Source organism: Sylvia atricapilla, chromosome 7 (assembly GCF_009819655.1).
Source record: "Sylvia atricapilla isolate bSylAtr1 chromosome 7, bSylAtr1.pri, whole genome shotgun sequence".
NCBI classification, from domain to species: Eukaryota; Metazoa; Chordata; class Aves; order Passeriformes; family Sylviidae; genus Sylvia; species Sylvia atricapilla.
Genome location: NC_089146.1, coordinates 7288854 through 7312378, shown reverse-complemented (window position 1 = coordinate 7312378; position 23525 = coordinate 7288854). Strand labels below are relative to the sequence as shown.

General features: G+C 39.6%; 1 protein-coding gene across 1 annotated transcript in view; it reads right to left on the bottom strand.

Annotated features, from left to right (window-relative positions):
* The window catches only part of COL3A1 (collagen type III alpha 1 chain), a 49274-nt gene that overhangs the window by 8148 nt on the left and 17601 nt on the right, over positions 1–23525 (bottom strand). The window contains exons 2-38 of the mRNA XM_066322511.1: positions 22982–23187; positions 21330–21368; positions 20647–20763; positions 18984–19055; positions 15751–15816; positions 15104–15157; positions 14829–14882; positions 13978–14031; positions 13767–13820; positions 13376–13429; positions 12866–12910; positions 12650–12703; positions 11682–11726; positions 10912–10965; positions 10509–10607; positions 10342–10386; positions 10128–10226; positions 9314–9367; positions 9073–9180; positions 7850–7903; positions 7633–7731; positions 6480–6533; positions 6023–6121; positions 5816–5869; positions 5650–5703; positions 5084–5137; positions 4636–4689; positions 4382–4426; positions 4192–4290; positions 3997–4104; positions 3452–3505; positions 2439–2492; positions 2284–2337; positions 1619–1672; positions 1305–1412; positions 1090–1143; positions 593–646 (exon numbers count right to left, since the gene is read on the bottom strand). Coding sequence (XP_066178608.1) covers positions 593–646; positions 1090–1143; positions 1305–1412; positions 1619–1672; positions 2284–2337; positions 2439–2492; positions 3452–3505; positions 3997–4104; positions 4192–4290; positions 4382–4426; positions 4636–4689; positions 5084–5137; positions 5650–5703; positions 5816–5869; positions 6023–6121; positions 6480–6533; positions 7633–7731; positions 7850–7903; positions 9073–9180; positions 9314–9367; positions 10128–10226; positions 10342–10386; positions 10509–10607; positions 10912–10965; positions 11682–11726; positions 12650–12703; positions 12866–12910; positions 13376–13429; positions 13767–13820; positions 13978–14031; positions 14829–14882; positions 15104–15157; positions 15751–15816; positions 18984–19055; positions 20647–20763; positions 21330–21368; positions 22982–23187 — 2579 coding nt within the window. The remainder of the gene's footprint in view (positions 1–592; positions 647–1089; positions 1144–1304; positions 1413–1618; positions 1673–2283; positions 2338–2438; positions 2493–3451; positions 3506–3996; positions 4105–4191; positions 4291–4381; positions 4427–4635; positions 4690–5083; positions 5138–5649; positions 5704–5815; positions 5870–6022; positions 6122–6479; positions 6534–7632; positions 7732–7849; positions 7904–9072; positions 9181–9313; positions 9368–10127; positions 10227–10341; positions 10387–10508; positions 10608–10911; positions 10966–11681; positions 11727–12649; positions 12704–12865; positions 12911–13375; positions 13430–13766; positions 13821–13977; positions 14032–14828; positions 14883–15103; positions 15158–15750; positions 15817–18983; positions 19056–20646; positions 20764–21329; positions 21369–22981; positions 23188–23525) is intronic.

Below are 23525 nucleotides of genomic sequence, written 5' to 3'. Positions count from 1 at the left end.
GAAGGTGTGAGCTGCACACATGTACTGGCATTGGTCTCATGGAAGTCAGCCAGACCTGAGTCATTGCCTGAAGGCAGATTTAGGCTCCAGCCCTGTGCACCCAAATCTGATCTGGTGTTGTAAGAATGCTTTCACGTATCACTTTCACAACTGGTATTTTTTATTCCTGCTGGCTGGACATACACCTGCACATTTTGGGTGCTCAGTGCCTGCAATGCATCCAACGTGGAGTACACATTCCTTCCTCATGGCCCTACCACAGAAATTGGAAATAGGAGCAGCCCCTTCTGCTTTCACTCCTGCCATATGCCTTTAATATGGTGTCTTGGACATGTGCAAAATAAAATGTCTTTCATTACAATCTTAGCTGAGCCAATGAATGGAAACAATTGCATTGGCTTTAATGGTACCTTAATTAAAATCCTACTTTCTATTCTATACCATAAGGAGAGCAAACTCATTTTTGCAGATTTTTTTTCCTGAAGTACAACCATCATATTCAGAATGTTTTTGCATAATATATTTTAACATATTAATATATGTCTAAATGTATCCATAAAGACTAAAAGAAGAGGGGGATAAACCAACTTACATTGTTACCAGGGGGACCGGGCAGACCACGAGCACCAGGGAAACCAGCAGCACCCTAGAGGAGATCAATACTTTTAGTTGTCATTTTCGTGAAGACTGGAAAAACAGGAACAAATTGATTTTTACACACCTGCTGAGTTTAAATTATAGTCACATTTTGCTTAAAACCTGAATTAAATGTCCTGAAACAGAACAAAAGTTGTCCTCTTCCCACCCCCACCACCTCCATAGATGGCAAGTAAATATAGTAACTGTTGAGATAAGCCATTGTAGAGCTTTGGGTCACTGTGTCAAAAGCTATTTTGGCAAATTACTTATATTAAAATCAATGTATTCCAGATCACTAAAGACTTCAACTGTAATTACTCCTTCTAGAACACTTTAATTATTCTTGAACTGCCAATACTAAAGTCATTGAAGTTCTTATTTTTCATTTACATCACATTTGTTGTAATAAATAGAGGCATTTAGCAGTGACTAAATCGAAGAGATACTCACAGGCCCTCCAGGAGATCCACGGTCTCCTTTTATTCCTTGGGGACCAGGTGGACCCTACATGGAAGGAAGTAGATAAAGCTACTGATTTGATAAAGATTAAAATTATGGGAGGTGTCAATAAGTTTGAGGGAGTTCATTTCCTTGCACTTGGGCCCTGAGGCTGAGGGAGGGCTGAAGAAACCTCTCTGCAGAAACAGGGAGCAGCAAACACTTACTGGGGCACCAGGGCCGCCCTGTGGACCTGCTGCTCCAGGGGGTCCAGCCTCTCCTCTCAGACCAGGGGGGCCTCTTTCTCCTTTCCCACCAGGTTCCCCATTCTGGCCCTGTAGAAAAAATTATATTGTTATGCTACCACTCATAAAGCAGATGATACTGTGACAAGAAATGCTATCCAGTACTCTTCTGAAGGGGATTTAAATATTAAATTAAGTGTGAATGCAGTTAAACTCTACTGCCCTTCCAGTGCAGGAGGAGAGGAAGGACAAAACCATGTGTGCCTGAGTACAGGAAGAGTGGTGTGGACACTTACTGGGGCTCCAGGGAAGCCAGCAGGCCCAGGAAGACCTTGTTCTCCTCGTTCACCCTGTGGAAAACCACATGTCAGCAATGAAATAGAAACAGAAATAGAAAGAGAAACTTCACTTTAAAAGTTAGAGAATACTGCCATTAAGGCTGCTGAAGTTTCTGTGTCTTACCAGCCTTTGCAGGAAAAACCCCAAACATCTGATCCAAAACAACTGTTCCTCCAAAGTGCTAAACACAACTGTTCAGGAATTACCTGATAATTATCTAAAATGTGGTAAATTTAACCCAGCTACACCTGTATAAACCCTGAGCACAATCCATGGTGTTCAACCAAGATCCCAAAGAGTTAAATATAAAGAAAATAAATACGAGAAAGAGTATTTTTTAAAAGTTTACCTAACTTTAAATCAAGATGGACATGACTGCTGCTCACACTCTTGCCTTGCCCTGTCACTGCAGCCCTCTGACCCCTTTGCAGTGTTAAAAGCCCTGATTTTTTGAAGCCTTTAGTACTTATAAATCCCAAGAATCAACAGCAGCTGAATGTGCTTAGGTTATTTACACCCCAAGCCACATGAATTGCTGATAGGTTTGGTGCAGCACTGATGTCTGCACCAGGCAAGGGGAGCCATGGTGAAGTTACACAGGAAGAAAAGTTGTGTCACTTACAGGACCTCCACGGGAGCCCATCGGGCCAGGGGCACCTGCTGGGCCAGTCTCTCCCTGCAAGGAACAAGGGTGGTCACGGGCTGGTTGTCTCCTCTCCCTGAGACAGCCACCCCTGGGACTCTTCACAGGACAAACTCCCTGAGAAGGATGCCTACCTTATCTCCAGGTGGGCCGGCAGGACCAGGGGGACCGATGGGACCTACATTGCCCTAAACAATTGGAAAATTAGAAAATATTAGATTTTGTGTCGAAGTATGGCAGTGCTAACTCCTCTGTTTTGATCAATAGTGTTTATGTTTCAGTGTAAACAGATTGCCCAAGATACTTAAATGAAGCAAGTGTACAGTGCCAAAGTGCATTTGCACACCATGTTTTGGAGTGATGCTCTCAAATCGCACCATTTTGCAGAGTGAGAGATCTCCAACTGAGTAATCCCTTTTTTTTTCCCCCCACCATCCAAACCTAATCCAAAACCACCTGAAATTAATAGGTTTCTTTCAATGGTATACAATAAAACTGACCTGCTGTCCTAATTTTCAGAGAGATAATTGATTATTCAGCACATATTCAACATCTCCTGACTAGCTCCCTGACTTATTTCTTTCTTAAAAATTTATCGTGCACCTTATGGTTTGAAATAAATTTTTTGTATTTCCTCCAGCTCAACCAAGCTACATTTGTATATTTGTCATCCCTCATTACTTTCATGTATATACTGCCTGCAGGTAGTGATTTGATAGATGTATATATTTCAAGTGTCTATTTAACTTGTATTTGCTATATAGATGTATAAATATATCATATTTAGCAACATGTAGGAGTATTCTGTATGAGAATATTTACTATCGATGTCTTTTTGTGATTCATTGTAACATCAGTCAAATAGATTTTCTCTTTCATATGATTTCTTTCCCTCTAAAACACTGTCCCAGTCAACTATAGTCTTTCTCCAAAAAATTCCATTACATTTACCCAAGGAATGGTAATCACAAAAACAAGTATGAGGGCTAATTTAGTTTACAAACCCAGTTTGCACTGCTGGAATGAAACACAATGAAATTACAACTTTATCTCTCCTAGATAATAATATTCACTGTGAGGTTACTCATGTTCCAAGAGCTGGCTGTGTAAAGCTGATGGATAAACTGTTGGATGTTTAAATACTCACTCTCTCTCCTCTTGCACCAGGAAGGCCATCAGCACCTTTACCACCAGGTTCTCCCTAGGAAGTTTAAGACATAAAAACCATGAGCAAAAAGGAAGCATGAGATGAGCCTAAATACTGAGATCTCAATAGCCAGATTTCCTTAATGAAACTGGGAATGATATTTTGCTCAGTATTCAGCATCAGATGCTACATTCTTTGATGAGGAAAAAGAAACCCAAACTGATTTAAAATGAAGTCTAGGCCAAATTGTCTTCCCATGGCATGAACTATTCTTGTCATTAATTAGATTAATTAGAACAGTTTTGATGTACCCATCCGCCAAGAACTTCAGTGCAACAAAAGTATCTAGCATGTATTAAACTGGGGGGGAAACCCCATATTTCAACATCTAAGATCCACATTCCATTGCTAATTCAACAGTACTGCTACACAGTCTCCACCTCTGAAATCAGGCAAATGTGAAGACATGGACAAACCCAGCATCTTATGGGACCCTAACATTAACTTAGCATAAAATCAAGTGTGTGTGTGTGTGTGTGTGTTACCCTCTCCCCTTTTGGTCCAGGGCTTCCAGAAGCTCCTCTTTCTCCTGGCATTCCCTGTAAGCCAGGCAGTCCTGTGCCTCCAGGGGGCCCAGGTGGGCCAGGAGGACCCTAAGAAGTAACAAAAAATAATTAGAAAAAGCAAAATTAACCCCAATGGTATGAGAATAGCAGAAAAGGAAGAAAATCTATGGGTACCTTGGCACCTTCCGTGCCAGCAGGACCTGGTCCACCTCTTGCTCCAGGAGGTCCTGGAGGACCTTGTGCACCACGTTCTCCTGGGATACCATTTTCACCCTGTGATAAAAAAATGTGTTAATTCTTTGTTTTCAGGCTCATATTTTTTTTAATTCATTTATGTCATTACAAAATATGCTTTATTATTTACCTTAGGGCCTGGGAATCCAGGTCCTCCAATATCACCTTTTGGCCCCTGGTTATGAGAGAATAAATGTAAGTTATCCATGAACTTTACTAGTATGTCTGCATTGTGGTTGGCATCCTGTTTCTCCCTTATTACTCCCCAAATCAGACTTTTCTGCTCTGAGGAGAGCTGAAAGCTGTCTGAATTTGGAAATGTAATTTAAGAGGAACATCTCATTTTAATTTTTGTTACATTAAAACAAAGGAATTACTACTTACTGGTTCTCCAGGCTTTCCATTCTCTCCAGCTGGTCCTGGCCCACCAGGCAATCCCTATGTGAAGGAACAGTATTGTATATTATAATATTATATATTATAATATAATATATTATTATATTACATTTTTCATCTTCAGATTTTTGCTTTTGACACAAAGATGTGTGGCCAACCCATTCCAGTCCTTCAGAAAGAAGGTGCCAATTCGATGGCTACAGGGTTTAGGTGACACAGTCTCAGCTAACCACATGGTTTGCAATGATACATGATGCAGTAACTTTTGTCAAGTGATTGATCTGTTATATTCTATTATATTCAATGGATGATGATGTCTGGCACTCCAGTGTAAATGTTCAGGTGCCTTTCTAAAAAAAAATATTTTTTTAAAATTTATTTTGTGTATTTGTGTTAGGGTATTAAAAAGAATCAGAAAACAATAAACACACAGCACCTGGAGGCCAGGTGGGCCTGCTGCTCCTGGTTCTCCTCTCTCCCCAGAAGCACCCTAGAATCAAACAAATGAGGAAGAAAATCCATTAACTTGCCTGAGAACACTTCAACATGTAAACACCTCCACACCACCTCTAATCTGTGCCTCCTTATTGTGACCTGATGACGACATTGCACAAGCTCAAAAACTAATGTATGCTGGTGTTGTGGTATTTGCTCTTTTCACTCCAACTCTTAGATGTGATTCAGCAGACACATTTTAACTTGACAGGAGCTTGAAATGCTATAAACATTAGAGGGAGCAACAATACACTTGTGCTTGAAAAGACCAAGAGCTCTAAATTGACTTTCCATTTCTACACCAGGTATACCTGACTCAACTTTCTCCCACCAAAGTTTTGAATACTTGTGCATTGAAATAATGGCAAAGAAAAGCTCTTTTATTTGTCTTCATAAGAGGAGATTTCTTTATATCATTAAAAATATTTTGCTTCTGCTGATTTCCCAGTGTCTATCTGTAGCTGCCAGACCCCCAGTCATTGCCTCAGATGGGCCCACTATACTTACAGTAGGTCCTGGAGGACCTGGAAGGCCAACATCACCATTCTTCCCAGCAAGACCCTATTCAAAGACAAAATAAGGCTTTGGTTAGAGAGTGATACTATTTTTGTAACACTCGTGAAGGTATTATTAATATTGTGTCATTATTAAACAAAATATTAGCAAAACTTACAGGTGGTCCAGGTGGTCCACCAGGGCCTCTTTCTCCATTCTTGCCTGGTGCCCCCTTACAAAAAAGAAAGACTACATTTGAAATACTAGTTTCTGGTCAATGGACAATTGTGTAAAGCAGCAGTGTGAGATAGCCCCACTATGGAGCAATTTAGTTTAACATTTGACTCATCAAGCATCAGCACAGAAAAGGAGAAATCCCACTCACCTCATTGCCTTTGGGACCAGGGAAACCCATCACACCCGGCTGGCCACGTGGGCCTGGAGGGCCAGGTGGGCCAGAGCGTCCAGATTCACCCTGATTGCCCTGGGATAAGCAAAAAAAAAAGGAAGACATGGCATCTGTGAGGTGAAATAAAGCAATTCCCAGGACTCATTAAACATGGAGTGAAGGGGAGACACTGTTCAAAACTCATAAACTCATTACGTGTTTTGTATTGCAACTTGTGCCCCATCTACTCAGAATTTTATACAGATTGAAATGACAGGGTTTGCAGGCTGCTGTTACAATGATTCAGCATAAAAAGTGCTCTGATGGTTAAAGCAAACAGAGAGGAGACAATTAATCTGGCTGTGATAACAACCTGTCATGTGGATACTGTGGAATGAGGGTAGGGTTGGGTCAGCAGGAGGACAAGTATAAAATATTTGCACAATGTACGTACAGGAGGGCCGGGTTTCCCATCACTTCCAGGGCTTCCTGGAATTCCGGGCAAGCCCTGCAAATTGAAGAAAAAAAAGTGTTACACTTCAGTTTAAGATTTACATTACTAAGTTTCAATTCAATATATAGATATTCAATGTATATAAGTTTCAATAAATATAAATATATAAGAACTACTTGCTTGTTATCGGCCTCTTTAATAAAGATTAAAAGTCTTCCCATTTCCCTCATCCCATGAAGGGGGAAAATTGGAGAAAGCAAGCAAATTCCACCATTAGGGGTTTACTGCTTTTTCTGAGAGTTGTATATAAACAAGACTCCAGACATTAATCAACTAGCACAAAAATGTTCTTTCATTATGTGAGAACAAACGTATATTTAGATGGAAAAAAAAAGGAATTAAACAATTCTGACTACACACCTCTTCCTGAAAGCAACACAATTTGCAACGCTTTTTCATTAACTTGCTTCTATTTCTGAATTTTTTTGTTGTATTTTAAATAGTTCATTTTCATTGCCAATAAAATCGTGTTTATCTCCCAGAGGCCTGAAATTTGGTTTCTGAATGTCAATATATTTGTTGTTAGGAGTTGCTAGTTCTTAGTACAGCTCCCAGAATGTTGTTCTATGTCCCCTTAGATGTTGTCACATTCTGTCAGTATTACACAACAGGCCATCTCTGAAATCTTACTGATATGTACTGTAAAAAACTGACCAGTTTATTTGCTTTAATTAGAAAAAACCCAAAAAATATAATACTTATGTATATCGAAATGTTTAATGTCTAAATTAATTATTTAAACTCTAAATCTATTTATATAATAATAAACATATTTAAATAACACCCCTAAATATCTAATGTTGGAATTTGCTGAAATGTAAAGAGCTGATGCAGAAAATCATCCAATGCTAACTCATATTAAAGGCATCTCTCATGGCAGGGCCTGGCATGCTCTGGGAGCCTCCCCAGATCCTCCTGTGACAGTGTCCTGGGAATGCCCCATGACTCTGCACCTGTCCCACCAGGAATGCATGCTACTACTGCCTAAAGGACCCACAGAAAGGATTTCTGGTTGGACTCCTCTATGGTATCAGCTCAGATGAGACAGCTCTAACAGAGTTTATCCCATTTTCTTGGAGATATCCAGTCTTACTCTCATTCCAGGAAGACCTGGGCCTCCGTCTTGCCCACGCTCCCCTGCAGGTCCGCTGGGGCCGGGGGGCCCTGGGCTGCCACGCTCACCTGCAGGGCCCTGGAAGGAGATGTGGAGATTCACAGCAGGGCAGTCAGCATCATAATGACATCGCCCATCCAAAGGCACATGGATGCTCCAAAGGTTTGGAGGACTTTTTCTGGAGGAAGATTCATACCTTTTCACCTGGAAGTCCATTGCTGCCGGGTAAGCCACGGAAGCCAGGGGAGCCCTGCCAGATACAAGAACAAACTATGGATCACAGGCAGGATGACACAGGTAATAGCAACTGGGTTTTCTGCTAAACTATTTACTATTAGACTTGTCATTATGAAAATTAATGGGAAAATAAAAAGATGAAAGTGGCATTTCACTGTAGTAAGAAGGACTGCAGACTATTTTGTCTTTGATTGTAGCACTCCTGTTGAAATTATAGCTGTCTTCCATTATTTTTAGCCAGCCCTGCATCATTATTTGTGATTTTTCTAAAGTCCTGTAAAAAATCACTTTCAGTATTGAGCAATTATTTTCCTCTAATACTGAGAAGAGCTCTTTTGTAATGTTTTAATATTTATATTTACTATTATCTTTATAAAAGAAATTTGAATTACAAATTTCATTTTGCAGCTGCCTTTATATGTTTGGTATGATTAATTGGTTCATTATGCATCTTTGGTTTCCTCATTGTTTCAGCAAGTATTACAATCAATTATTAAGTTAGGACTTACAAACAGATCAGCACAATTTCCTTTTTTTCTGATGGGAACAGAAATCTAAAATTTGTAATGATGTTGCTATTTATTTTGTTTAATAAAACAATTTGTGGATTCCTCTGTGAGAATTACTAAATTTTTTGAAAATTATTTAGTATACTAGCCAGAAAACTTGGTTTTAGTTGAAATACTTTAACATAGAAGACATCCTGACAATATTGCTTATTGATATTGAAGATGCCTTAACAATAGAGATGTTGACCTAAAGGCGTATCTTGAATGTAGAAGAATTTACATTAATTTCACTTTCCAGAGCAGAAATTCTTTTGATTGTTTATTTTTTGTTAAATGAGAAGTAATTCTGAAATGTTGATTATATGTTCCCCTTGTAGTTCTCATAGTTTATGACTGCATCTCAGCAAAAATCTTTTGATAAAACTTCCAGATATATAAGATCACTGCTTCTTCTATATTAAAAACTGAGAGAAATTAATTTATTTCCAGCTGAGATCCAAGACCTGCAATTCAGAGGAGAAACTAGATAAAAAATTCTCCCCAGTTTTGTAACCCAGCTTCACATCTGGAATTTGCTGAGATCATCTATGGAGCCAAATTCCTCCAGAAGTGTTTTGAACTCCAGAATTTTCTGTCTGTGTCTTAGCTGAAAAGGTGGAGAACCACAGCTCACCCTTTCTCCGGGGGTTCCAGGTACTCCGTTCTGCCCAGGTTCACCGTTTGCTCCTCTTTTCCCTTCCTCACCAGGAGGCCCAGGATTACCTGGGGTGCCGTTTTCACCCTGGCAACAACAGAAACCAAGCCCATCAGTGGATTAGAAGTCTCAAAAAAACCAAACAGGTTTTGTATGGGGAATGATTCAGGGTTCAGACTTCTTTGGAAGAAGTCTCCGGACACATTTTGAAAACTCTTACACGCTCGCCTTTTGGGCCTGGATCTCCTTTTGCACCATCCTTACCAGGGTCGCCCTAAAAAGTAGAAAATCCTGTTAAAATTATGGGCTGCAACTGGGTATCATTCTAGAGCTACTAGAGGTACTGAAATACTAGGAAGTAGACATGACAATTCAAATTATTGACTCCTTTCCTTAATTTAACATTCTGCAAAGGAATCAGCATGCATGGGCTGAGCCTTTAAGTGGAAGTCATGGGACTCCTTAAAAATCCAGTAAAGGAAAGAAGTGATACAGTCTTAAACACCATTGAGTAAAATTTTATGTCTGATCCTGAGCTATTTCAGACACCATTGAGTCTTTTGTGTAAAGTCCCTGCACATTTTCTCTGACAAAGAGCTACATGTGTGTAAGGCTTTAAGAAAAGTCTCCTGACAGTGTAAGATCTGGGACAACTCATGGGGTTTAGTGGACTGTGGACTCAGCTCCTGGGAATTGAAACAGGTGACAGTAGGATTATAAAACAGCAGATTTTGTCTAATGTAGCCAATTTACACAAGCAGTATCTTTTTTGTATCTGGATTCGTAGATAATTTAGAAAAGCAATTAAGTAGTATTACCATATTTATGTATAATCTTTAAATATAGCAATACCTATATGTATGAAACAAAATATGTTACATATTTATAAGAAGAATTGCCTATATTCATTATAAAATAATTTATTAGACCATTTCAAGTGAATAGGAGAAGATCAATGGGGTTTTACACTGGTATCAGGCTTACTTCCACCATATTTGTTTGTACAACTGGTGTAAATATCATTAGTAACTCACCGGACTGCCTTTCGCCCCAGGGTTTCCACTTGCACCTGGAGGACCTGGAAGACCACGGCCTCCTGGCAGACCAGGAGCGCCAGGAATACCAGAAGGTCCCTGCAGAGAGGGAACAACAGACAGATGAAGGAAGAACAGCATTGATGGACTCTACCCAGTCCAGAGACCCTCACCAACACAGTGCAGCAATGGCAGAGATATGAAAAGTACCCACCATTTCACCCTTGTTGCCAGGGCTTCCAGCTCTTCCAGGAGGGCCCTGGAAAAAGAAATATCTGAGTAACCAATGCTGCTAACCCAGGACGAGAAGAAAGGGCTCCTAGGGCTCTATGAAGAGCAGGTGACACAGCACCTCTCAGGTCCCAAGTGTTATTGATGTACCTGAGGCCCAGGTGGCCCAGCATGACCCTGAGGACCAGGTTCTCCTCTCTCTCCAGGACTACCACTAGCACCAGCAGGACCAGGAGGACCAGCTTCACCCTATGGAAAAAAACCCAATAAGAGTAGAAAATGAAGGCATTTTAGTCGTCTCTAAGGCAATTAAATCAGCATTAAATTAATAGTTTCTACCACTTAGTGGTGTTTTGTTGTGGGCATTCATGAAGGTGATGAGAATTGGGTTTGTCTCGTGCTGCATATGGCAGCACATCTGTTCTAGGCTTGCAAACAGTGTAATGGCAGCCAGGAAAAGGAGGGCTCATAAAATAATGATGTAGAGTGACATAAGCTGTGTAACTAGAGAAAGGACCAAATCCCATGTAGTAATGTGTATTTAGTTGAATACCTTAAAACCTGGAGAGCCTGGAAATCCTGCAGTTCCAGGGGGACCTGGGGGACCCTTAAAAGTGAAAGAAATACTATTAATGCAAAAGGTAAAAGCCATATGGAATTAATCTTAAGTTAAAAAAAGAGAGTCTGATTATGGGATTTTTCTCTGAGTAAGGAAACACCTGGAAAGCAGCAAATATAAATCATGCTGTAAAAGATGAAATTTGGCTAGTCCTAAAATATCACACCTACATCTTAGTTACCCTGACTTTTACATGTTCAGCTGCTGTGTGTTTTAAATTTAAAACCATGAAGTCTATCATTAAGGAGATTTAAGTTATAAAAAAACTTTCAATATTTGTTCTAATTGTGAAAAAAAAAAGGAGAAAAGAAAGCCAGTACAGCTGTTACACACACCAGTGGACATGCTCAGGTTTCTAGGCAGATGGGAATAAAAAAATGCTTTCCAACTCCAGACAGCTAAATAATTTATTTGATAAGATCATTCAAAATTTGATTTTCATGAAGTGTAGCAATTCTATCCGTCTATATGTTATCTGAGAATAATCTGGGTTTGGATTTTTGTGTTTCCTGATTTACATTGTTAAAGCTCTCCTACTGCACTGTGTCCTTTAAGTGTATCAACCAACACAGTTACGAAATACAATTAAAATGCTCATTCTTGAACAAGTGCACCCCAATTTCTGGTTAGCTGGCACTGCAGAACATCAGCTAGAAGTAATTGGACTAAAACAACACAAATAATGAAAGTCAAAGTTGCCTTACGGGTGGGCCTGCTGCTCCTGGAGATCCGTCTTTGCCGTGGGCACCCTACAGAAAGAAGAGAGGTGTTGGGTACAGAGCACTGTCCTGGACACAGAGCCCACATCCTTTCGTGGCCATGACTCAGAGACCATACTTTTGTGTCTGTACTTTCCCACTTAGTTGACTAAGACCCAAGGATTCCTTAAATGAGAAATTCCAAAGTAATAATTAAACAAATATTTTTTGAAGGAATATCCAACACTTTACGTGACTTACACCGAGACAGGAAGATGTAAAAATATATTCTTATAACAGCTACAAAGCATTGTCTGTGTGAATAAGTAAGACTGCAATAGATGTGTATTTCAAAGCAACAGTTACTTCTGATTCACACAAAAGACTAAATTTCACTCCAAAAACCTGATGAACACTGATGACTTAAACCCTGTTGCCTGTCTTGTAGCCATATTAGACTAGCCCCTCTGCTCAGGTCATGCAGTGTCTGCACAAACAAGGTGCTGGCTGTAAACTGCTTTGTTGATTGTGTTGAATGCTGTGAACTAAGAATTCCTTCAGAGCAAGGGATGTACCCTATGACCCATCAAAGGGGAATTTTATCATTTCCCACAGGTTACTTCTGACACTGCATTTTTCCCCTCTCTTTGCCATCCCCTGCCACCCTTTGCTTCCACTCCTCCTCCCTGCTCTTTGCCAAACCTGAGCTTATGCTGTAACACTGAACTCCTCCTCAATGTGTAATCTATTAATTTTAAAAAGCGAAGTAGGAAATTAGATGGTGAACATATTGTGGGTTAGAAGTGTTACATCTTTAATTTGGGTCTGAAAAGTCTTCATGTGAGATTTTTACAGATGCTATGTAGTTTTTTACTCCTTTGCATTGCAACTGCTTTAAGGAAGTAGGGAATTCTCAACATATTGAATCCAAGTATGTTCTGCTCTGGATAAGAACAATGTCTGCAATTACTTACAGGGCCACCGGGATTCCCAGGTCTTCCTCTTTCTCCAGCTGGACCTCTTGGTCCCTAGAAAATGTGTACAAATGAATTTGTTAAATGGCTTCTGAAATAAGACGGCTGAGCAAAGAGACATTGCTCTTATAACTTGCTACTGTCCCCTTCATGTGGTAATTAAAGTTAAAAGAATGAAGAAGAACTCAGCTAACACTTAAGGATGCACATATTTACCGGTTGACCCGGTGCTCCATTTACTCCAGGAAGACCAGTTTCACCCTGTTACAGAGAGAAAACAAAATGAACTTTGGTGAGGACATTTCTTGGCTTATTCAAGCAGAAGAGAAAAGAAAAAATTTGTTATCTCTTTCTATGGGGTGCTTGGTGTCCTCAGCACAAACCGAGTTCTGAGAAGTCTAAACAAGTGTCAAATCAAAAATTAAACAGGAAATAAAAATCAGAAGGACTCAGCTTTTAAAATACTATGCAAGAAAGACGACTGAGACATGTCCTTTCAGTTTGGTATCTCATTGTTTATTATGGCTGGAAAATTGGGACATGATGTCGTTCAGAAAGTCTAACTCCTTTGGAATGATTTGTATTCTTTTCATGGAGATACTAAATGGGTTTCTTTCATGCTGATTGTATTTTTATAATTGTTTGGGATGCAAAGCACAGCTATACAATGAATAATGGGGGTCATTACTCTCTACCTACTAGAAAGATAATGCTCTAGATTTTTACCTTTGGACCAGGAGCACCACTGTCACCTTTGGCACCATCTTTTCCATCAAAACCCTGTGGGAAATTAAAAACATATCTGTGAACTGTATTCTTCTTGCGTTCTGGAAAACTTGATTCCTCTTGGCAAGATATTAAGCCCCCCAAATGGGCATATTTTCAATAATGAGTGCTATCAGCTGTTAGAACCCTTTTTGGCATTAGGGATGGAACTCTACAACTGAGGTAACCAGAAAAAACAGCTGAATCTTTGTTATGGAAGTTCAGATTACATTGTGCAGAAATAAATTTAATTCTGTGATTCTGAAATGATGTCTGAAAGCTCACAACAGTGCAACACCATAATTCAAGGAGAGTAACAAACTCAGCTATAATCAATATACTCAATACTTACCCGTTGGCCTTTCATCCCAGGCATCCCAGGCATTCCAGGGTGTCCCTTGTGACCCTAAACACATAAACATAGAAAGATCAATAAATCATGTACTTACTGTATGATGGGTACAAGCCAGTGTTCACTGTGTGTCATGTTCACTTGACTAATTTGATATGGGAATACAAAACCTATTATTAGAAGACCATTGTTGTTGGGAGATTTTCCATACCGGCAATCCAGGGATTCCACGATCTCCATTCCTGCCTGGTCTTCCTGGTTCTCCCTGTTGAAAGAAAATAAATTTTTGTGTGTTTTGTTATTTCTTGACTTACTGGCAAAGCACCAGTTGTGATAGAACAAGATGAGTTGGAGTAACCAGGTGAAACTTCCACCAAAGGCAGTGGTGGTCTTGCCAATCCTCTCAGGGTGACAGTTCAGTCTGCCACTGCCCTCTGGAAAACAACTGCCAGAATTTATAAACTCAGCTTTTAACAAGATTCTAGTTAATTTCTAAGTTATTTCAAGACAACCTTTAGCAAGAGATGATTCCAGAAAACTTATTTTTCTTAGTGAAACACTCGAAATGGACACAAGCTATAGATGTTTGCACATTGCCTGGTACTCTGTATGTTCCCAGCTATGACACAGACAATGATGTCAATGCCTGAAAGTCCCACAGTAAGCTTTAAAGGGAGCAGAAAGCTACCACTACTGTCTGATTTTCTTTAAACCTGCTAACTTATTTTGTACCAAATAAATGGCATGTTTCATTCTTATGTGTTTTTGTTTTGTTTTGGTTTGTTTGTTTGTTTTTTGGGGTTTTTTTGTTTTTTGTTTTTTGTGTTTTTTTTTTTTTTTAATCAATCAAATTGCCTGCTAAAATTGAACCTTTTATGGAATAGAAAATTAGACCTTATGTAAGCCAAAATTACTTTCTTAAAGTCTTGTTATCAAATGGAGAGATAGAAAGATGTTAAAAATTCTCAAATGCAATAATATCAATGTGGCCTGTTGCCTTCCAACTTAATGAACTTTTTTCTTCCTATTTATTAATAACTGGATGAATAATAGTGAACTTACATCTTTTCCTGGTGGACCAACTGGGCCTATCATTCCAACAGGGCCTGGAGGTCCCTGCAGAAAAGTAATTAATATTAACTACAATAATAACAAATATTAAGCCTTTTTTCAAACTAAAAATGCCTTAGGCATCATGAATACTTGTACATTTGACATGCATCATAACAAACAACTAGCATAAACTGCAAAATTTCCATCCACTGCAGTGGTGACACAGATTCATGCTTTTAAGGTCATGCCTTTAACATACACAGGGATACTGAATGGGTACATACAGGAGGGCCGGGTTGTCCTGGTTCTCCAGGGGAGCCCTGGTATCCAGCAGAGCCCTGGAAAGCAGCAAAAAACTCAGTTAAGATGTGAACAGCTACATGCGTCATTTCACAGTGCTGTTGTATTTGATAATCTCATAATTGTAAGGAAAACTCTGGTCAGATCAGTCAACAAATGCCCATAGGTGAAATCATCAGAACCAGGAAGAACATGCCTCCATGGAAACAGAATTAAACTGTTCCTCTAAAAGGAGATGGATGTTGAAAACCTCTGACCCTTGATGTCTTCACTGAATGTGTACCCCACTTTCCTTTACCTCCTGTTAAAATTTTGTATGGATAGACATTTGGGAATGTGAACATGATGTCTGGCAGTGGCATGTCTTCAAATAATGGTAGCTGACACCCCATGGGCTTGCAGCAATCTCGAGGGGTACACAAGGATTTAACCAGCACAGTATATTGACCTCAGCTTTTGAGTCTTGGTGATGGTACAGCCCAAGATGACATTCATGCAGAAAATTGTATATACAGCATAGTATCCAGGTTTATCAGTTGAAAAGGTACTTAATATTTATGACAGAGAAGAGAAAAGGAGGAGCTCATATAAAAGAATACAAGATGATTATGAGAAGATTACTGTTACTTACAGGGGGCCCTGCATGACCAGGTGGGCCAGGGGGACCACTGGGGCCAGGGGGTCCTGGAAAGCCACTCTATAGTGTTGATTAAAAAACAGTAGTTAGAGTAATGCAATATAGCTATAAAGCTTCATATAGTAGCAGTAGTCATCAATAACTGTGAAATAAACTTTTACATAATTAGTTCAGAGAAAAATCCTTGGTGACCTGCACTTGGTGCAGTAAAAATGAAGCAGCAGCATATTTGCACAGTGCTGAAGAAATACATTATCTAGTTGTCCCTTCAGAAAAGGCTTCACAGGCTCCTTACAAGCTTGGCTACTTGAAAATGCTCCCAAGGTATTTTCAGAGCTGCAACTTATCATTTTTGAGTCACTACTGCCCTTCTCTAGACCCAGAACTGTTCTTTTCAGCTGCCTGAAGGGGAAGAATAGAAAGTAGAAGTGAATTTATTAGATAGAGTAAATGAGTGTCAGCTTCTCTGCCATGTAACTGAGCTTAATTAGCCCAACACTAGAGATACCTCATGACCTGGAGATACACTGAACTAAAGCCATACTCTTCTTGTTGTCAATAAGGCAAACATTTTCACCAGGGAAATATTTTCTGAACGGTAACAGTACTAAGCCATAAGAAAGAAATGAGGTCTGGACTAACCAAAACCTTATTGTTTCTAGTTCTTGTAGCAACAACCACAAAAGCATTTGATACTGCAAGGCAGAAAACATTTAAAAGTTAGCACAGTAGTCTACTGCAGCTATAGGGGGTTCTTTAAAAAAAAACAGGTTTTGTTAGATTAAACTCTTCACATGTTTTCTACAGACAAAAGAATCACACATCTGGATGATATGAGGATCACTGTGTGCTGCAGTACTGGCAGAATATTCCATAGTTAATGTTGCATGCAATGTGTTTCATGGGATAGTGTCATAATGTGTCAGAAAACATCATGTATTATGATTTTATGGACCTAACTTTCATAATACAAGATTATCAGTATTGGCATATGTAGGACAGTACTCTACTATACTACAAAAATAATATTAGTTCACAGTTAGTCTTTTGTCTAAAAAAGTGGGCCATTTTAATATTTGCTATTTTCTAAGACGAAAGTACAGCAAGAGGCAGAGCTGTGAGGGTCTGGAAAATGGCTCTGATGTGTGAGTACAATGAGTAGTCCCTATTAATTGCTAGAACTCATTTGTTATAAGGTAACTCTAGATCCAGCCAGAATTAAAGCTGTCAACTGATCAATAGCAGTCGATTAGACATACAGCTATACACAAATGAGATATACTTTTTTTCATGTTACACACTGAGGAGATAAACTGATAGTTAGGGGTGTGCTTGCTGCTAGAATCTCCAGACTTTGATCAGATGAGCATCCTCCAGTTAGAGAAGGTGCACTGGTGGAAAGAGACAAAGACATTACGTGGAGGTTACCCAGGCAAGTGAAGAGAAAGAGTGATGTAAACACAAAATCAGTCTACAAGTGGTGTAAAGCCATGGGAATGCAGCAATGGAGAGATGTGTGACTCAGGAAATCCCAGGCATGGTAACCACACACGGCCAGTGTTGGTACCATATTTTATTGTTTTGCTAATATTCCAAATTATTTCAGATTGGATATTTATTCACTAGGAGTATTTCAATTGAAAATTGATAAATTTATAAAATAATAAAGAAATTAGTCTATGTAATGCAAATTATAGACATTATTTAGCTCTAGTGATTTCAGCCCCGCCTGCCTGTAACTGCTGATAGTTACTTTGACGTCACATATGTTGTGATGCAATATAAAAGTCCTTCTGACCTGATAATATACATACAGCCCTGAAGATGTTCTAGGGTGCTCAATAAAGTAGTTTGGTAGGGTTTTTAACCCCAGTCCAGGAGTCAGAGCACAAGAAATCACTAATCACTTCCAGGAAAAAAGCCCAAAGAGAGAGGAGTTAACCACAGTTGTTAACTGAAGGTGTCTCAGTTATCTGCCTGGTTCAGCACATCCCATATTAAGACAAAATGTAGATGGTGTGATGACAGCTGTGGGTGAAAACTGTGAGGAGTGAATATGAATAAATGAATAAACAAGGACAAAAATGGATGGTTGAAGAAGACAAAAGCACAGTTAATAACATTAGCAAATGAAGGAGGTAGAAATTAACAGGTTAGAGGGGAGAAAATAATGACTGTATTTCAGGAAAAACAGCTGTTGCGATTAGGAAACCTTATTTCACAAGACGATCCAATGGAACTTCCTTCCTTCCTTCCTTTCTCCCTCCCTCTCCCTTCCTTCCCTCCTTCATTTTCTTGGAAGTGCCTTGATATGCTACAACATGTGATACCCAGACCATGTTATGCAGAATTGGGCTGAAAATAATGATTATGCTTAACGAAGCACTGCCAATTTCCAGCAAAAGCAATTCACCACACCCTCTATGTAGCAGATTGCTTGAATCAAGAACACTTTATGATGAATATCTCTAAATCCCAGTGCCTAAAAGGAGAATCATGAGGTGCAGCATTCAGATTTATATTACACATGAAGCATAGCCCAGGTATAACTCTTTGAGGTGGTCCATGCTTTTTCTCACTTAAAAACCTGAAAATCTTGGATCAGGTCTAGCAGGCAGATACAGCATCCTTAATACACAGTCTGAGTAACTGTGGGCAAAAAACTGGTAATTGGAAGAAGAAAAAATGAAAATATTTTGAGTTTTGGAATTAATAAAGTTTATAAGAAGGGTTTACTCACTTGTTATCAGGCAAGTTTGAACTGTGGAAAAGTTAGCAAGTCTGGAATATCGGATTCAGTAAAAAAAAATGATACTGGGTTGGTGAAGGAAGATTAAAGGCTGTGGAGGAGGTAAAAAATGTTGGAAGGAAGGGAAGAAATTAGTGGAAGAATATCAAGCAGATAAACGAGGACTGTACATGAGACAGAAAGGGAAAAATGTTTAGGTAGTGTAAGAAGGGGAATAACAGAGATCATGAAAAGAAAGGTAAGAAACTGAAGAAAGAAAGTGAAAAATAAAAAATCCAGATGAAGTACAGCTACTTTCCTAGAATAGTATTGCTGAACAAACCGGTGCCTTACATCACATTCAACTTGCAGACAATAATTAAATGATAGCTTATACTGTTAGATTAAAATCAGAATACATACACATCTAAGGTATAATCTACAAGCAGAAAATTTGTTCTTTAAAAAAGAAGGACAGAAAAAAGCTTCATCATCTTACAATGGGTTGTGGGTACCCGATACCAGCTCCACCAGCCTTCACATCATAGGAGTCATACTGTGGAGAAAAACTCTGTAAAAGAAACAGAGAAAAAGAAAAGGAGAAAAAGAAAAAAAAAGTGATTTTTAAAAACCAAAAAAGTATTTTCTTGCAGTGGTATGGCAAATGCATGGAAATAACTCATTTGTATCTGCTGAGCAGTACTAGCTTGACATATAGCTGCCATATATTTAGATAAGAGAAGCCCAGCCAGTGTCTTCCTTCTGAGTTCATGGTGACATTGGCTCCCTAGGCTGAGCTCCATTTGTCTTCTTGATAGCTGGGGCCTCAGCTGAATCACAAAATTACCTTTCGCTCTCCTTTTACTCTGGTTTGACTCCTGCTTAGCTTCTTTTCCCGTTTTTTCTGTCTGTCTCTTTTCTGTTGGACTTAGTTGTCATTCAAAGGAGTTGATGAAATATTTTCTGTTGTGCTAAAGGACACAACTGTTTATTATTATTATCATTTTCCTGATTTCTTTTACCTGTGCCTTATGAATGACTCATTTCACATGAGCAGACAGTCAGATGATGTGGCCTTAGTGCAGTGATGCATTATTGGCGCACAGGTGGTTGAGCAGGAAGGGTTGAACACCTGCAGTGCTCTTCCTGCTCTCCCAAACCACTGTGGATCCAGCTCCTGCACTGACTAGGTGCAAGGCTCCTGTGCTCCTGATACCAACCCTCCTGGCAGATCCAGCAGCACATCTTTGATACAGTGTGGGAATGGGAGACTAACTCAGCCCGTTTTCCTCTCCTGTGTTTGCCTCTCCAAGCCAGTGTCACTGGTGCCCACAGAGACTGGTTAACTGATCCACAGCTCAGTCCTGCAGAGGCAATCCCTTTCAGAATTAAATAAAAATGAGACATCTTTCCTCAGTTTCTGGATTACCTAGGTGTGGGAAGCGGATATGGAAGTTATAACCAGTGGCCTGTATTCAAAAGTAGCAATTGTTTTAACCTACAAATTTTATCAGCTTTGTGTTAAAGAAGTCCCATCTTGTAAATCTGGGCGTGGTGGCCTGTGTACATGACAAGGTCACCTGGTAACAAAGCTCAGCCTGGGCTCAGTGCTAATAAACTTTAGTTACAATCAACTCTCTTGCTGAGTGTACCCAGCTCTTCTGAAATGACTTCAGCATTCAGTGAGGCAGAATTAAAGAGGCACCATGACAAATAGTATTTGCATGGCACTTCCCTGCAAGCAGAGGAGCAGTGCTTCCCTCTAGTCTCGTTGGAATGTTCTGTTATTAAACAGGAATTGATGAAATATAGAAAAGTAGGAGACTTCCCTAACCATTAGGCTTATGGAGAAATCCTCCATCACACTCCTTCTGATCAGATTATTTCTGAGTTACCCAAGTCCTTCAGCAGATCTGGACCCAAAAGTTTTAAAAAGTAAGGTAAGGCAGAGATTTAATTGCACTCCAGATAAATTTTATGGACAAGCCCCCAGAACAACAGCAAAACCCCACCTACCACCCAGCTCTGTTTTCCAAAGGCACAAATGGGATGGATGCCACCAAAAGCAAAGCACCTGGGAAGGTGCAAGGGACAGGTGCCTACAGCATTGCTTTTCACGGGTATGAGCACCAAGGTAGAAGCTGAATATGACAATGACTTACACCTCCGCTTATGCTGGGACATGACTGGCAGATTCCAGGTGGCCCAGGAGCTCCGGGGCTTCCTGGTTGTCCTGGTGGGCCAGGTAGACCATTTCTGCCTGGAACTCCAGGAGAACCCTGCAAAGACACAAACAGAGCAGATACAGATGTTGCCACTTGCCTCCAACTGTAAGGACATTGAGGCACAGACCTTTTCCATTCATAACAAAGCCTGGGTGACCGTGGGGGGAAACCACTCCTAAACAGGGCCACAAGCAAACATTCAGGGAAGACAGACAAAATTCACACATGGAAACACTTGGTGTCTGGAACCTTATTGCAACTGGTATGTAATCAAACACATCAGAAATATTTAGGATTTTAGTTCCTGAATCTGAAATTATTACTGCTAGTGGAGTCTTAAAGATTTTTTTCCTCCTTCTATAAAGAAATATAACAAAACATAACAAATGTGATACAGTTTGGACTAAACTCTGTGTTCTTTGAGTTTAAATTTTTGAGAGTGTTTTTGAAGCTAAAGTTTTACTTCAAAATAACTATATGGTACAGTCCTGCTGCAGACAGTTCAGACATCAATGAAAGCAGGGTATCTTGGCAGCTTGAATGGGATATATAAAACTAGAGGAATGGGGTCTTGATTTGGTTTGTTTCCTTGGGGAAAAAAAAAAAAAAGCTGCACTTACAGGGTCTCCTTTGGGGCCTCGGCTGACTACGCCAGGAGTCTACAAAAAACAAGGAAAGGTAATTCAATCAAAAAAGAGAATCAAGATAAAACAAAACTAAAAAAATGCACACATAAACAAGAATGAACAAAACACTTAAACATTTGAATATAGTTTTATCATGTGAATCCAGTTAATGCTTATTCAGTATATTTAAGAGCTGTAGAGTTTTTGGCCAATCTACTATTGCTTGGATCATCCATAGGATTACACCTGCCCTGGAAGCAAAAGCATGGCACTGATGTAGTCAGTACAGCTTTGCCATTGAGTGCAATGGGGACAGAAGTCCACTCTGGAATGCTGTGACAGTATTCTTGTGTCCTTCTCACTCCAGCATGAGAGGTGTGATGAGCTAAGTTTAAATTCTTGGACCTACTGCTGCAATTTATTTATTTTTCAATTAATAATTCAGCTATGTGTTACTACCTTGATTTTTAATTTTTGTGTTCAGCTGCTACCAGTATCAAAGAATATTCAGCTGAAATGATCTTGGATCTTTCAAGATGGCATTTCCCTATACTCCACCCAGAGTCATCAGAAAACCTTCCAATGGCCTGACCAAACTCCTATATCAAAGTGAGAGGCTGGGGAAATAGTTCACATGTTCTTCATTATCAGGAACTCCAGAACTGATGAGTCTCTAAACACAAGAGAGGGAGGTGTATTTGAATCTCTGGCATGCTTGTCTATGCCACTCATTTCCACCTCTCAACATGCTCAGTGAAGTAGCTCAGAGGATCCTGGAAGCAGTGGAATACTGCTAGTGAGGTGCAAATAAGACTAGGTGACATGTCTGTGTGTGACATACCTGTGTGTGACATTCCATGTGTAAACAGATGTGCTGCAGAGCTGCAGAAACACATCTTCTCTCTCTTCCTCACATCTCTTTCACTCTCTTATTTTCTAGTTAAGGATCTTCACTGTGCCTGTGGCAACCTAGGTACTTTAACAGAACCTCACAGATCTTTAACACTGGCAAAATGTTCAGATAAACTGAAAGCTCAGTATAGTTGGCTCACTCACTGCAACACTTAGGCAGGGGGCTTGGCATGTACTAACATTTCTGATTTTCCTGAGGCTAAGTTGCTGCAACTGGTTTATATAATATTGGTGTCTATAAAAAGATGACAAATTAGGTATGTACAGTATAATCACTTTTCCTTTGCAGGGCATTAAGTCAGCAATAAGCCTGCAAAAGGAAATTCACTCTGTGATGACGTAGAATTGAGTTGATAAGAAATGCAGACTCAGAGATGCTATGAAAGCATCTTTGACTCTATGCTGGTGTTATATTCATGGATACTCATAGATTGAGTATGAAGTCAGAAATAAGGTGTTTGCATTATTCTTATGCTTTTCCATAAAATAAAAAATGTAATGGCTAGTTGCTGCGCTCTGTCCCTTTCTACTATTTTGGTGCCTGTTTTCTACATAAAACTGGGCTGTAAGACTTAGTATTATCATCTGCATTTTCCATCCTAAGTATTTGCCTAAATTCAGAAAGTGGCATTGCAAAGAAAAGCATTTAAGAACATCTAAGCCAAAATGAATTGAGGTTGACACGCATCAAGGAGGCAACAACACCAAGGAAACACCAGTGAGAATAAACTTACTCTTGGAGGTGGTGTTGTTGTTTGTGGACAAACTGGACAGCACTCTCCAAAAGGAATCTCTGGGTTGGGGCAGTCCAGCTCCTGATCGTCACAGATGATGTCATCACAGAGAACAGACCCCGAGTCGCACACGCAGATTTGACATGGCTCTGGTTTCCAAACGTCCCTGTCAGCATAAGCCTGCCCAAGATGGGTACATCCTGTGACTGGAAAGAGAGACAAAGTTGTGTTGGACATTAATTCAAATTGTGTTGGATATTATTTCAAATGTGTTTCCCAAATTACAAATGAGTAACGTGAAAACTGTTGGACAGTTTGTTTAGTTTTCTAGTTCATGCACATGAAGTAAAGGGCTAAATGCTGCTTTTCAGGCACTGGGGAGATCCATTACATTAATTGCAGATTCTACTCTGAGTCTATAAACAGACATCACTGGAAACCTCCTGGAGCTGAGCCAAAGCCCAATTAAATCTCTGATAATCTTCCATCTTGAGTAATTTTAGTGTCAGACTGAGTTGCTGTCTAATTAGCAATCAAATTCTCT